Raw genomic sequence first — 15,536 nt, forward strand, 5'->3', positions numbered from 1 at the left:
CCATCTCCTCTTACCTTACTGAGGGTATTGGTGACCCTTATTAGAGAAAGTTTCCTTATCTAAGCAGTTTCTTTTCTGTCAAGGTACTTTTTCCTGTTTTTTGTAGTCCCTGACTTTAATATTAGATGTTTTCTCCAAAATTCTGGTGCTCCTTGGTAACAGCTCATGTGTGAGAGTAAGCTACAGAAAGCTGACTGAGCTTTCTGGGTGCCTGGTGTGGCTTGAGATGCCATCTTCATTGCAGATCGCTTTGTTGGGCCATTTCTTTGGGGAACTACCATGTTAATATTTTTAGAATTTTATTTCAGGCTTATAAGATTCCCCAGAAACACTGAGCTTCTGCCTGGAGAACATATGCCTAGCTGCCAGTATTCCGAGAGCCAAGCTGGGAGAGAAGGATAGGGAATCTCAACACTCTTTAAGCATGGTTTCACTTTTTCAGCATGGCCTTTCTTTTCTTTTTTGTTTCTTTTCTTTTCTTATCTTTCTTTTCTTATTCAGGGTGTCACTCTTCACCCAGGCTGCTGTGCAGTGGAACAATCTCAACTCACTGCAGCCTTGACCTCCCAGGCTCAAACATGATCCTCCCAACTCAGCCTCCCGAGTAGCTGGGACCACAGGTACACACCACCATGCCCAGCTAATTTTTATATTTTTTACAGAGACAGGGTTTGCCATGTTGCCCAGGCTGTTCTCTAACTCCTGAGATCAAGCAATCTGCCCTCCTCAACCTCCCAAAGTGCTGGGATTACAGGCATGTATCACCGTGTGGTATTTCTAATGTCAACTGTGTACGTGCTGTTGGACTTCAACCAGAGACTCTCTTTTTCCCTGTCTCCAGAAAATAAACTTCTGATCTTTTGCTGAGATTGGGAAAGGATGGTATTCAGTTACACAGAGTAAGGAAGGGGACCTGGAATTCTAACTGCTTCTTACATAGACTTTAAGCTTGTCCTCCTAATCTTAGCCTCATCTTCCCATTCATTTCCAGAGTAGCTACTGAGCCTTTTGATGGTTCTGTCACATAAATCTGGTTGTTTCTCAATTTTCCACACTGCAGGCTTAGGAGTCAGCTTTTCCAGATCTGTTCATTCAGTTACCAATCAGCTATCACTTTTCAGTTTCAATTTTTTGTTGCTCTTGTCTCTTCTTCCGATCTTTTGAACTCCATTGGTTGAATCCATCTGGAAATATCTCTTTATTTTCTTTTTAGAGGCTTACATGAGGGAATGAAGGTATGTACACTCTCCTCTCTTTAACTGGAAGTCCAGGAGTAGTTCTTGGCTTTAAAAGAATGAACACTTTACTATATCTCATTTAGTTTGAAACATGTGAACCACAGATCAATCATAGAAAACCAAATTTTCTCCAAAAGAAGACTTTCAAGTTGATAGAAACCCATTTTGTTTTTGCTTTTTTAAAAAATAAAATGAGTGTGAGGCTTCAGCCACCTCAGATACCTTTGACTTTGTTCCTCTAAATTACCCATTCAGTGCCAGATAAGCATAGTTCTGTCCCTCTCAGCCTCCTGTTCTTTTAAATTAGAGACTTCTGAGTCTGTTTCCTTTAGTCTTTTAATGTTAGCCTTTTAATATTTTCCAATAAGTGCTTTCAACTCAGCAATATACATATCATGCTTTCCTCATTATTATTGATCCATCAATAAATATACAAAAACCAGAGGAAGGGTGTGCTCTGAAAAGTCGAAGTAACAATAACAGTGGTCATTGTACAGTACAAGAATGAACAATGAGCTATTCTTTGAAAACTCAAAACAAATGATTTACACAAAGACATACCTATAACATAAAGGTAAATGGACCATGTTATTCTTGTTCTTAAGTACATTTTGCTTTTCCAGATAAGTCAAATGTTTCCTCTCTCCTACTCCTGATATAATAGTATTGAATGAATGTTGGTTACAAAATCAATTCTTGGTGTTGTTATGAATCTCAATATAAAACTTTTTGAAAGGTTCTGCTAGAAAAGCCAATTCTACCAGGCTTGAAATATGGATTTGAAGATGTCTTTTGTCTCATTTGATTTTTCACTCAGAGCTAATTTTAAGGGAAGTCCTCAGGAGACATAAAAGATTTACAACTGCAGGAAAAATTACATCTTAAGCTCTTAGGTTGCTTTGCAAAATAACTAAATGTTGGCCTTTTACTTTTATAAACAAGACCCAGTTTAATGACTTAGCTCAGGTCACCTGGAAAATCATTGGTAAAAATGACATGTAGTCAAGCTGTGCTTCCAGAGTTATGCCCTTGAGATCAAGAGAGTGAGAATACATCTTATTCCATAAACTTCAGGCTATGTTTATGTTACAAGGGTTTGTAAAGACTTGGGCAGCTCTCCATTGACAATGGCCAAGGAATAGAAGCTCTAGACCTCTCTTATTTCTATCGTGAAAACAGAGGTATATCCAAGTGAGGGACTACAACAGTAATAAAGGAAAAAAGTATTTAATTCCAAAATAAAATTGAAAATAATCTCCTGTCTCAGCCTCTTTGTTGGGAATATCTAGAAGGGGTGGAAAACCATCTCTGGCTACGAGACTTGTATCACTACCCCTCTCTCCCTGGGGGGACAGGTAGAGGCTGGTGTAACCATTTTGAACCTTGTCCCAGAGTGACTTGTTGCATTTCAGTTAAAGAGCTTGAGTGAGCCTGTCTGGGCCTCTGGCAGACCCAGTAAATCTCTGGGAAAACAAGGGGCACTTGCACACTAGTGGCAGGAACAACACATAGTGACCTAATGTCCAGTTTCTTTCAAATTGAAAATAAAAAGAAACCCAGACCACTGAATATGGAACTGGCCAATGATGTTCACAGAAAAGAAGGGAAGTTTTTGAAGATTATGGGGCAAAGTGGAGGGAAGGAGGGAGGGGAGAGAGTAGACAGGGAGGAGCAGAGGCTGGGAATAGTGCAGAAAGTTGGCATCTCTCCTTTAAAGATATTCTTCAGATCAACTCTAAGCCCAGCCCTGATTTAGTTGGGAGCTTTGTGGTCTGAGAAGCATTGCCCGTTAAGCATATAAGTTTAGGTAACAAATGACTTTTAGTGGGAGCCTCAGAAAGGAGATACCATTTAATAGGAGCTGTTGCTTTATAGATGCAATGGCTTCTATTACAAGCAGCCTTTGGAAGTTCTAGGACCAATCGGACACCCTGCTTGATGAATAAATGCCACAAAGGACTTGCCAAGTGGGAGATAATATGGGATTAGAGCATAAAGTCAGTACTCACTTGTTTGGTCATAAACTTGCCTATCTGGTAATAAGATTCCAATGATGGGAATCCCTGTAACCTTTTGAGGGACTCCCCAGGCACTTAACTCAACCTAAATAGCAACTGCATCAAGAGCAGACACTGATGTGTCAAAGTTTAAGTTTACAAATACAGCCATAAAAATGTCAAACAGGATCTACACTGCATCATCCTTCCCCCTTGCCAATCTCTTTCATTTCCATTGGCTTCTTCTCCTATTGTAAGACATCAAAAGGCACTTCCATATTGTTTTTGTAAATCACTAATAGGGCCAGCCTCTATGAAATAGGGCCCCAGGGATAACAAGTCATGCAAACTTAATGTGACTTTGCAAAACCTTTGACAGGAGAGAACAGTTGGCCATTAAACCATAACAGAGTCCGAAGCTCCTCAGCATCCAACTCTGATTCCAGGACAGGACAGAAAACCTTCGGAAAGTGTCAAAAACTAAACAGTGCTGCCTTCCTTGATCTTCCATGACATATGGCTGAGAGGGTCTGAGTGGGAACTCAGGGTCTCTGAGATGAAGACTTAGAAGAGTCTTCTTACCATCCTCAGCTCTTCCTGATACATTGTAGGGATCCAGACAGTGCTGGTTTAGAAACTGAAAAATCACAGCACAAAAAGTGAAGATGGAAGAAGTACAGATGTTTATTATGAATCAGTTTAAACCCTTTTGTGCTTCTGACAAAGTAACTTTAAAAAATTATACTGATCAAAGGACCTCCAGGGTTTAATATTTTGAAAACACAGATAAATAGTTTACTACAGATAAATAGCTTCACCCTTTGTGTGTCTCCCCGAAGCATCTGAAAAATTTCTAGGGGGGTCTGTTAAAGGAGATGTGTAACTAGTACACCACAACCCCCAACCTCACTGGAAATCAATGCCCAGGGATTAGGATACTGGAAGGGCAAAATGGACCCATTCAAATTTCCTCCCAGGGACCAGGCCCTATTAGCCCTGGGGAATGTCCTTAGCTGGTGGGGGAAATGTTGGCAATCGGGAATATGTATGTGTAGTTTTTGTTAGAAGTCATCCACAGCACACCTGAGGGATGAAAGTCTTCCACGTGGGAACTGGAACAATCAAATTCTTGCTGATTATTAATTGGGCCTTAATTTCAGAAAGCAATGCTGTTTTTACAAATTGGACCTGACTTTAAAGAACAAAACACAAAAAACAAAAAGAGTAGAAAATTTTCTGCTAAAAAAGATTTCCAATGAAACAATCAGTAGCACATTGCATCTGTTAAGTGTCCCAGCTCCCTGTAATGGTTATGTTTCCAACGGTTGTTTCTTTCCAAGATAACGGTGTAGGTGTTACACCCCAATCTTCATGTCCACGTTCTGCAGGTTCCTTGTCTCATCAGCTGTCATAAACTGGTCTGGAGTTTCTGATGGCTCCTTGTTCACCAAATGCACCATTTCCTGAGACTTGCTGGCCTCTCCATTGAGTCCACTTGGCTTTCTATCATCCACAGCTCCATTGCCACTGTTGATCACTAGCTTTTTCTTCTGCCCACACCTAATAATTTAAAAAATGTACCATATGAGAAAGAGTGCAGTGACTCAGGCATCAGATCGTCATCATTATTGAGCACCATCATGAGGATCACTATGGTTTATGATGGCTTTAGTGTGTGCCAAGCACTGTACTAGGTGTCTTCTCTACTTTAACAACTAACAACCAGCACTTAATGACCAGACTCTTAACAACCAGCACTCCTCAAAGTGAGGTCCCTGGACCAGCAGCAAGAGCATCCTCTTGGAACCTGTTAGAAATACAAATTCTCAGCCCCACCCCAAACCTACTGAATCAGAAAACTCTAGGGTTGGAGCCCAGTATCTGTGGTTCACAACTCCTCAGGGGGCTTCTCTGCACAGTCAACTTTGCAAATCAGCAACTACAACTCCAGGAAGCTGGTGTTATTATTATTATCCCCCTAATCCAAGAGAAGAAACCTTGGGGATCAGAAAATTCAGTAACTTCCCCCAAGTAACTCAGCAAGTAAGAAAAGAGGATTCAAACCCTGGTCTGTCTTACTCTCAAGTTCTGATTCGCCTTCTATCATACTTTATAATGGAAATGTTTGCCTCTTTTAAGCATGTTGGCAGTTTCTGCAGATTTAGATAAACCATCAACATGATGATTGTAAATCATTCTGATTTGTATATTCAAGAAAGTCCAATAACTTCCTCTCCCAGTCAACACTTTGTCGGCCTTGTCAGCGTTATTACTGAATGTACTGAGAAGAATAAAACATTTTTCTAGAGGTGTAAGGCCATAATGATGTTTTCCTAACATTGGTTAACTCCCATATAACCCTGATATAGGAAGTTTAATAACATAAGACGAATTATTCTCATTACTTTAACATTACTTAAGACTCAAACGCAAAAGAAAATTGCCATGGAAGAGCAAGACCTTGATCTTTTCCCTGGTTACTGTCCATTGCTGCACCCCACCCAGGCTGACACAATGCTTCCTCTTTCCTGTAACACATCGCTGCTACACATATACAAGTCAGACTATGCTTAGAGGAAGCAAAGTTGCACAGTTTCACAACTACAAGCAAGATGGGGATGCAGGGAAGCAGATTACCTCCTGAATGCCAGCCACTTTACATGTAATTTTCTATAATTCTTACAAGACTCTTTCAAAGCAGCTATTGTTCCCATAATACAGCAGTGGAAACTGAGGCCAAAAGAGGTTTAATAACTTGCTCGAGGTCACATAGAGAGTAAGAATGACAGAGCCAATATTAAAATCCAGGCCTTTATGACCAAAGTCTGGGCTCTGCCTGGCTCTGTCAATGCTGCCAGCCCTCTGGAGATTTGGAAACAGTATGAAGTCAGAATTGTTCACTTTGCCTCTGGATATTTGGGGTAATAGAGACAAAGCATCTATTATTCATGATCATGGACCATTCCCTGTAGGACTGCCAAGGCCATAAACTTTAAGTTCTTGTTTGGGGAAATAGAAATTATACCTCCTCAACAGGAGGTAGATCCTGTCTCCTCTGGCATGAGGCTTGATGAGGAGTTGGGGGAAGGATGCTTGAACTGTGAAACAGATTCATGGGAACCAGGAATACAGATGGAGTCCAGCAGGATGCATGGTCAAAAAAAGGGCCTTGGAGGCCAGGTGCAGGTGGGTGACACAGTAAGACTCCATCTCAAAAAAAAAAAAAAAAAAAAGAAAAGAAAAAGAAAAAGAAAAAAAAGAAAGAAAGAAAAGAAAAGGGGCTTGGAAGGCCTGGTTTTGAGAACTTCCTGCTGTGTGACCTGGGGCAACTCACTTAACCTCTCCGAGCCTCAGTTTTGCATCAATAATACCAGGTTATTAAGAGTAGCAATATCATAGGATTGTGAAAAGCCCTTGAAACAGAGACTGTCACTAAATAAATGAGTCTATTGTTATTATTCTTGCTCTTATGAAGGATAAGGAAATAATTGTTGTTCTTGCTCTTATGCAGGGTAAGGAAACTAAGGTTTGGGATAACACTTAAAACAGTATCTGGAGCACAATAAGCTTTCAAGTGCTGTCTATAATTGTTAATATAACAAAAGCCATACGAAATGAATTTTGTTTGTTTCTCCTGGCTTCCTCCACCTACCTCGTTATTATTTACTATGAAGAGGATTTAAAAGGCTCAAGGTAGAATGCTGCTCGTGTTACTTCCAATTCTCTGGTCCCTGTGTTCTTTGGAGGAAAGTTGTCTAGTTAAAGTCATTCCCATTTGCCTAACCAATGGGTGGTTGAGGGATGGAATGAAATATTGTGGGAAAGTGATTTATGAGCATAAAAAATGTGTCTGTGCATGGGAGTGGGTGGGGATTAATTTTGTTAATCTAAATGAAGCTGATCTTGACAGTGGATAACATTTGACCTATAGAACACAGGAATATTGTGCTTAGGTTTTGGCTGGCCAGCATTTCCCTTTGGATTTATGTGTTTCTATCTGTCTGAGTACTTTCAGGAGGGTAGGATGATTCTCATAAATAACTCATTCCAATATTCAGTGCTCTAGGCATCTAATAAGTACTTTTAAAAGACAAATTCAAATTTTTAAGTTCTTCTTAGTTATAAGAATTTAAGAAGGAGCACTAGACCTGAAGGAGCTTCAGAGATGAGCTAGCCCAGCTTCTTCATTATGTGAACTGGACACCAAGTCCAAGAAGTCAAGGGTATTGTCCAAATTCACAGCTAGTTATGGCACTGCAAGAATCACAGCTTGGATTTTCTGTTTTTTTGTTTGTTTTATAAAGTCTCACTTCATCAACCAGGCTGGGGTGCAATGGCACCATCTCGGCTCACTGCAACCTCCACCTCCTGGGTTCAAGCAATTCTCCTGCCTCAGTCACCCGAGTAGCTGGGATTACAGGCACCCGCCACCACACCTGGCTAATTTTTGTATTTTTAGTAGAGATAGGATTTCTCCATGTTGGCCACGCTGGTCTCAAACTCCTGACTTCAAGTGATCTGCCTGCCTCGGCCTCCCAAAGTGCTGGGATTACACGTGTGAGCCACTGTGCCCAGCCACAGCTTGGATTTTCTGACTCTGAAGATCAGAGGTCCTCGTGGATCTGTGTCTTACCTTTTTCTCCTCTTCCCTTAAATCTCAGGCATTAGCTGAGCACACAGCAATCACACAGTGTGTGAAGGAGGCAGACTGGGACCTCACCAGGAAAGGGAGGGCAGGCTGGCTGGGGTTTAGACGCCAGGTAACATAGTTTTATGGCATGGCAGAATTTATCTCAAAAGATTTAGGTGGGTAACTTGGCAACTGATCTCATGACTCTTCTACCTGACAATCCTTAAAGATATTTAGGGATTTATTTTGCACTGTTTTAGAGCTGTGCCATCCAATATAGTAGCCACCAGCCACATGTGGCTATTTGAATTTAAACTAATTACAATGAAATGAAATTAAAAATTCACTTCTTCAGTCAAACTAGCCACAGTTCAAGTGCTCAGTAGCCACAATTGGCTAGTAGTTATATATTGGACAGTGGAGATATAGAACATTTCCATCATCACAGAAAGTTCTATTGCATAGCACTGTTCTAGACAGCAGGAGGAAGTTGGGTGAGCTCAGATTACAGGAGCTCCTGTGGAGCATAAGAGAATGAAAATATTTCTAAATTATGGCGATGCATAGAGAAGACCTACTGATTGGAGTGTGGGTGACTGACTGCTGGGGTTTGTAGAAAACACGATTATTCCCATTAAAGTGAAGGCTGGTGAATAGTTTTTATGTACAAGCAGCGCATAGTAAAGTCCTCATGTTTTTTTTCTCCTCTTCAGACAATTCAGATGGGTTTTTGTTTGTTTGTTTGTTTGTTTGAGACAGGGTCTCACTCTGTTGCCCAGGCTGTAGTGGCACTATCGTGGCTCATTGCTGCCTCTACCTCCTGGGGCTCAAGCGATTCTTCCACCTCAACCTCCCAAGTAGCTGAGACCACAGGCATGCGCCACTACGCTCAGCTAATTTTTGTCTTTTTTGTAGAGACGGTGTTTCACCATGTTGCCCGGGCTGGTCTTGAACTCCTAGGCTCAAGTAATCCACTGCCTCGGCCTCCCAAAGTGAGCCACTGCACCTGGTGTGAGCCATTGCGTAAGCCACTGCACCTGGCCCAGATACATTCTTTAAAGGAAAATCTTCTCTGGAGCCTCACCCAGTATCTATCAACCCAGTTGACTCCTAAAATAATTATGTGCTCTCACAGAGAGGGAATAAAGCATTATTTCCCGTGGAGAGCTGTAATTCAAGGAGTCAGGTGACATGAGGAACAGCAAGGAAAGCTGTTGTGGATGATGGCAGCAGTGGAAAAAGCTAAAGAAGTAATAGAACCCCCAAGCCAGCATCTTTAAGACAACGTGACTCACAGATCACTTCATCATGCAAGCCCATGAGCCATCCTTGTATGTCAACTTCAGAGACTAATGATTTTCCACTTTTGTCTTTTAACCATAATTTATATAACAGTGTCTGGCACAGGGGTTCTCAATAAATATTAGCCAATTCAAATTCAAGAGGCCAATACTGCCACTAAACCTCAAGATTCTTTTAAAAAAGGGATGGTACTCTTTTTGTTTTTTACCTTCTCTTTCTCCTTGCCAGGGCTGGTAGTCACAGGAGCCACTCAAAAGATGTTTGCTGAATAAATGAACACTCATTGGAGGCCCCATTTTCAACCAACCTTTCTCTGATGAAAATAGGATTCTGTATCTCTTTCTCCTAAATGTGACACTCAAAGCAGAAAAGCCCCAGCCTTTGAAGGGGATTAGAAATGGGTTGACAGCTTCAGAATCACAGAGCCCATTAAGGGGCCTGTGCAGCTGTTAACCACCCTTTAGCTGCGTGGCAAATCTGTTTTCAATTATCAAATCAGGACATAGTGATCTATGGCGTCCAAGCAGCTACTTTCCTGGTGAGATACTCGCTGTGCCGGACCCTGTGTGTCCCTGTTTGCCGGTTACCAGGGTGACTGTGGTCTTGGGAGGAGGGAGAGGGCAGGAGTGAGGCCCCTTCTCTGCTGTCTGCTGCTGACAAGACACAGACGATGGGGGAGATACCCAGCTCCAATGTATGGACTCCAGCTGCTCTTGGGGACAGCTGAGATGCTTCCCTGAGGTCTCCCTGAATGTTGACAGCATCCGTGCCAGCGTTTCTATGGTGACATGTGCAAAGCTTATGGACTGTGTATGTGAGCAAAAGTGGTGCATGCTAGGGCTTGGCAATAAAGGGCTGATTGCACACAATAGGAAATTCATATTTAATTGAGCAAAAGTAATCCAAGGGAAAACAAGGAAGCTGAAGGGAAGTATAAAGACTCTTTGTAAAGACTCCCCCAAGTCACATTATTTAAATTCAACTAAAAAAAAAAAATCTTTCCATTCAATCATAGGCAGCCTTTTAGATTTTTTCTCTCAGTTTTGTTCCTTATACAATCAGCTATCATAACTACTTTTTAAAATTATGCCCTGAATGGTATAGATAGCAACATAGCTATTTAACTGTAATATGGCACTTTTATTAACTTGTACCAGCATAATTATATAACAGCATCATTTGATTTTCTCAGATAATTAGAGACTGTATGGGCTGCCCATGGTGTTGGAATTAGCTGTTGGTTGCTTTCCAAAAGCCAGTAAGGAGTCCATAATTCTCTCTAGGTCTTCTCCCAGACTGAGGGGCATTTTTCTGCCCTGTGAGGTGATCTGGGGACACAATAAATGTGGCCCTGCTTGGAAATAAGGTTCTTTTACCTTATAAGAAACCATCTAAAGGGACATTTACAAAAGATTTAATATTCCTATGAATTATGTCCTGGAGAAAAATAATGTATCTTTAAAGTGTCTTGGGTAAGAAATTTAGATTTATACTTTTATAAATTTAGATTTATGCCCCTGTTAAAGTTCATTTCCTCTGTTGCTAGAATTACTATTGTGTGTATACCTGAATCTCTTCAACTACAGTTCCCAGAAAATAAAAAATGATATCATTACAAACAGCAAACAACAAACAAAAGCACAAAGCCAATACCTCCTTCTGGTAAAAGTTCTTAAACATTCCCTGGACCTCAGAGAGGCTACAGGGGATCATGAATCACTGAATCTTTATACAATATTTGTGCATCGTGAATGTATTTAATCAATATTTCACAAATCAATGAATGAGTATATACTTTTGTATGCCTTCCTGGTGAGATACTTCATAACTTTTATCAGATAGAGTCTGCATGAGGTTTAACCCTAAAAAACATGTAAAATCACAAAGCATTCAACCACTACTTAAAAGTGATGAGCCAAACAATCACAGGTGTCTCCTGTCTTTAAAAACCGGGGCAGAGAAAGATGTCTTAAGCTGCACCATGCACATGAATCACTGGAATCTTGTTAGGATGCAGACTCTGCCATAGGAGGTCTGGGGTTGGGTTTGAGATTGTGTATTTCCAACAAACTCCCAGCGTGCCCAGGCTGCTGGTTCCAGGGACTACACTCTGAGCAGCAAGGATATAAAGTTTAAATGATGCCCTTTCCAAGGTGAAGGCCCCCAGGACAGCCCCTTACCTTCTTCGACTGTTGACTGCAATGCAAACTGCAAGAATCAAAGCCAAGGCCAAGAGGGATGCCAAGATGATCAGCCATTCTGGTGTGAGTAAATTAAATGACATGTATGAGCTTCAGAGACACACTTTGTAAAAACAAAAATGCACTTTATAATTGACCTAGTTCAAACAAGCACCAGTCAGCGCTGCAGGGGGGTCTGGTCAACAGGTCCAGCCAATAGGCAGGTAATTCTGGAAGAGCAATTTGCTATACGTATTTGTCCAACAGCCTTCTTGCTTTAATCTTTTATCATCAGTCAGGATTTTTAAGTCCCTTCAGGAGAACTATGTTTCTAAAAAAGGACAGGATGACTTGTTGAATCTTGTAGATGCCTTTGGTATAATATTATTAAACAGATAAAAGGAAATGTAGGCTTCTTTTGAAAGGAACATTTTTTCCTGTATAAGAGCACCAACCTATCCACCTTACATTGTATTAAAAAACAAAAATGGAGACAATAAAGGATTGGTTAAATAAATTAGGGTACATCTATTGCATTATGCACTACAATACAAGGAGGAAATATTCAATGACATGGAAGCCATGGTTAACCAGTAGGCAATGTTTGCTAAACACCATGTAAGGCACAATCACATTTTGGTATATATTTTACATTTTAAAATAACAGGAAAGGCCAGGCGCGCTGGCTCACGCCTATAATTCCAGCACTTTGGGAGGCTGAGGTGGGTGAATCACGAGGTCAGGAGTTCGAGACCAGCCTGACCAACATGGTGAAACCCCATCTCTAAAATTACAAAAATTAGCTGGGCGTGGTGGCATGCTGTATTCTCAGCTACTCAGGGGGCTGAGGCAGGAGAATCGCTTGAACTCAGGAAGCGGAGGTTGCAGTGAGCCGAGGTCGTGCCACTGCATTCCAGCCTGGGTGACAGAGCAAGACTCCATCTCAAAAATAAAATAAAATAAAATTAAATTAAATTAAAGACGTATATTAAAATGGTAACCATGGTATTTCTGGATGGTGAGATTGATAAGTGATTTATATTTCCATTATTTTATCTAGTTGTATTTTTTCAAATGTCTTCAATAATTACATATCACTTGTGGATTAATATTCTACACATTTTGAAATCAGGCTCTTGTAGGACTAAAATATGACTTGACAACTCTCCTAAATTCAGTTGCAAAGTGGGTTGTATATGTGTGCCATGAACCAGGGCTTGAGAAAGAAGACACATGGAAAGTCTCATCATCTGTTTTCTTCTTGGAAATCTTGGTTTACCTCTGATTTCCTGCTCAGCACTACCTTTGCCTCACCTTTTCCTGGTTTAGATGAGTTTGGAGAGGGAGGTAGAGTCAGAAGTGGAGGAGACTGACAGGAGGGCCCCATTTCTGTTCTTCCTGTCTACTCCTGCCCACAGTGGCCCTGGTCTCCAGCCTGAGATGTCCCACCTGCACTACCCCTGGAGCTGGGAAGAATCTTGCTGCCTGATGACAGCTAAGGCTTCCCCTCCGCTCTCCCCCAGGGCAGCCCACCCCTCTCTCTGTCTGGTCTGTCTTCAGGTGTGCTTAGGCAAGCTGGGACAAAGGAGAAAGGTGCAAGACACATTCTTCTCTTTCCCCAAGGGAGACTCAGTTTGGAGACCTCTGAAGGGTGGAGAATTAAAAAGGTAATTTACAACCTTAGGAGATGATTCCCTTTAGTAATTCTCCTTGACAAATCAATTTTGATTCCAAGTCAAATAAAGAATTTGCAACAAATGCCTTGTCTTGATGCTCAGGAGAACCAGGTGTCCCAGCCTCCTCACTGCACATGTCATACTTTCTGAAAAGTTTATTCTGTCCACATCAGCAGGCGGTCCCTCGACCAAAAAAAAATTAGTTGGGGAACCAAAAGAAAGTTTTCACTCCATCTAACATAAATGCTCTTGTAGCTCCTCCCTGTCTGTAATTGTAAGAGGAAAATTACATGCTTCACTTTGGACCCCAGAAATAAGGGAAAATTGGATTGGGATAGAAAGGACCTAGGAATGACATGGGGTCCTCTTGGCGATCATTCACTTAGGAAGGAAGCTTTAGTAACTAACATGACACTTCTCTGGGACAGGCCAGGGACAGATCTGAGTATGAGCTCAGCTAGTTTGCAGAACCCAGGAAGAGAAGACTATTCCATCTTTTCCTACCAAGAGGCTGCAGTACTCTCACTCATCCTTTAACTTGTAAAGAGGAGCAAACAGATTCATATGTTGGGCATTGCAGAGAATGTGCTTTCAAACGGGTCTCTTCTTCCTTGCTGGGACATTCAGAGAAAGCTACTTTCAGTGTGTTTTTCTGCCTCACAGTTGGAAACTCACCTGGAATTTGGGGTGTCCTTACAGGACCAGAGGTTGTGTTTGCCCCACCTTCTTGACTCCCATGTGAGTGTCCTAAGGGGAAAAACAACATCTCTGAACCAAAGTTTGCAATGAGTAACCATGAGTTCCTTGTGGAGCTGCAGAAAGGGCAGCTCTCCACATTCTTAATCACTGAGAAGCCATTTATGGATTCAAGCTGCAGATGTTTATAAAGCATTACACAAAAGATATCCCCCCTCGCCACCCTGGTTTGATTAAGGCTAAGGCTTGGTAATGTTATTTTGTATCAAGGAACATGAGAATTCTCCGCAGCAGTGTTGTACAGTGTTCAGGACTTTGGGGTCTAGAGCTGGATAACCCTGGATTTGAGTCTCACCGCTGTCTCTTGCTAACTAGCCATGTGTAATGGGTCAATTTACCTTCTCCAAGTCTCTCTTTTCGCACTTGTAAGATGGGGATAATAGAATCCTGTTCATCATAATTTTACAGACATTTAAAGAAGTACATGGTATTGGTAGTTGTGTGTGGTTGTTATTTCTATTTTAAATTTAGGACCTTGCTACTCAAAGTGTGGCTCTCGGACCATCAGGACAGGCATACCTGAGGAGATCGCTAGACACGCAGAATCTTATGCCTCATCTCAAAGCTACCAATCAGAATCTTCATTTTAACAAGACCCCCAGGGGACTCACACACTCCAGAAAGCCCAAAGGGAACCTGAAAATCCCATCCAATAGCATCATAGGAGCCAACATAAACGCTATAAAATAAGGAGTTTGCTCACACCTGTAATCCCAGAACTTTGGGAGACCGAAGCAAGTCGATCACGAGGTCAAGAGATAGAGACCAGCCTGGCCAACACAGTTAAACCCTGTCTCTACTAAAAATACAAAAATTAGCCAGGCGTGGTGGCGGGCACCTGTAGTCCCAGCTACTTGGGAGGCTGAGGCAGGGGAATTGCCTGAACTCGGGAGGCAGAGATTGCAGTGAGCTGAGATTGTGCCACTGCACTCCAGCCTGATGACAGAGCGAGACGCTATCTCTAAATAAATAAATAAATAAGGAGTTTGGCAGCAGTGGCCCTTTCTGACTATGAAAAATCACCCTATTAGAGTCCCTGCTAATATATTACTGAAACACACCTTGTTAGAAGAATCAACATTTTCTACTGCTAAAAAGCAAAATAAGGAAATGAACAAAATGCCTTAAACTGGGAGGAAGCATCACAAGACAGACAATCCTCAAGTCAGAAATGGAGGCCTATCCAAATGAGGGAGACACAATGGTTCTAAAAGAATCTTCTAAGAAGCTGGGCACGGTGGCTCACACCTGTAATCCCAGCACTTTGGGAGGCGGAGACAGGAGGATCACTTGAGCCCAGGAGTTTGAGACCAGCCTGGGAAACATAGGGAGATCCTGTCCCTATTAAAAATAAAAATAATAAATAAATAAATAAATAATTTTTTTCAAAAAGAAACTTCTAAGACATCTTGTGAAGAGACTCATCAAAATGAAAGGTCCATAGATTTTAAAAAATTCTTCCTCCATTGCTTCAAAACAAAATGTGAAAGTGTCCCACCAAAATGAACTTTTTTTCCTACCAAAGGGAAGCCCATTGTAGAATCCTGAAGGCTGATCAATGGATGAAGATGGTGGGGTCTTAAATGAGAGCTTTCCTCATGGAGCCAAACTTTAGGCTGTGCACAATGAAATCTTGATTACGATGGTTATATGGGGACATGATAGCTCTTGTTTATGCAATTTGATGCTTTTGTTAAAACTTAAAAGGGAGCAAAACAAGTTCCTACCAGACATCTAGGTGTTTCAACATCCCCCAT

General features: G+C 41.4%; 1 protein-coding gene across 23 annotated transcripts in view; it reads right to left on the bottom strand.

Moving 5' to 3' along the window:
- Nucleotides 1–1,556: 1,556 nt before the first annotated feature.
- CD44 (CD44 molecule) overlaps nucleotides 1,557–15,536 on the bottom strand; it is a 91,292-nt gene continuing 77,312 nt past the window's right edge. For all 23 annotated transcript variants that reach the window (XM_015114538.3, XM_028833521.2, XM_028833520.2 and 20 more), the window contains 3 exons: nucleotides 13,699–13,770; nucleotides 11,348–11,426; nucleotides 1,557–4,795 (listed from right to left, as the gene is read on the bottom strand). In XM_015114538.3, the coding sequence (XP_014970024.1) occupies nucleotides 4,591–4,795; nucleotides 11,348–11,426; nucleotides 13,699–13,770 (356 nt within the window). In that variant the 3' untranslated portion in view covers nucleotides 1,557–4,590. The remainder of the gene's footprint in view (nucleotides 4,796–11,347; nucleotides 11,427–13,698; nucleotides 13,771–15,536) is intronic.

Source organism: Macaca mulatta, chromosome 14 (genome assembly GCF_049350105.2).
Source record: "Macaca mulatta isolate MMU2019108-1 chromosome 14, T2T-MMU8v2.0, whole genome shotgun sequence".
In the NCBI taxonomy this organism is placed as follows: domain Eukaryota; kingdom Metazoa; phylum Chordata; class Mammalia; order Primates; family Cercopithecidae; genus Macaca; species Macaca mulatta.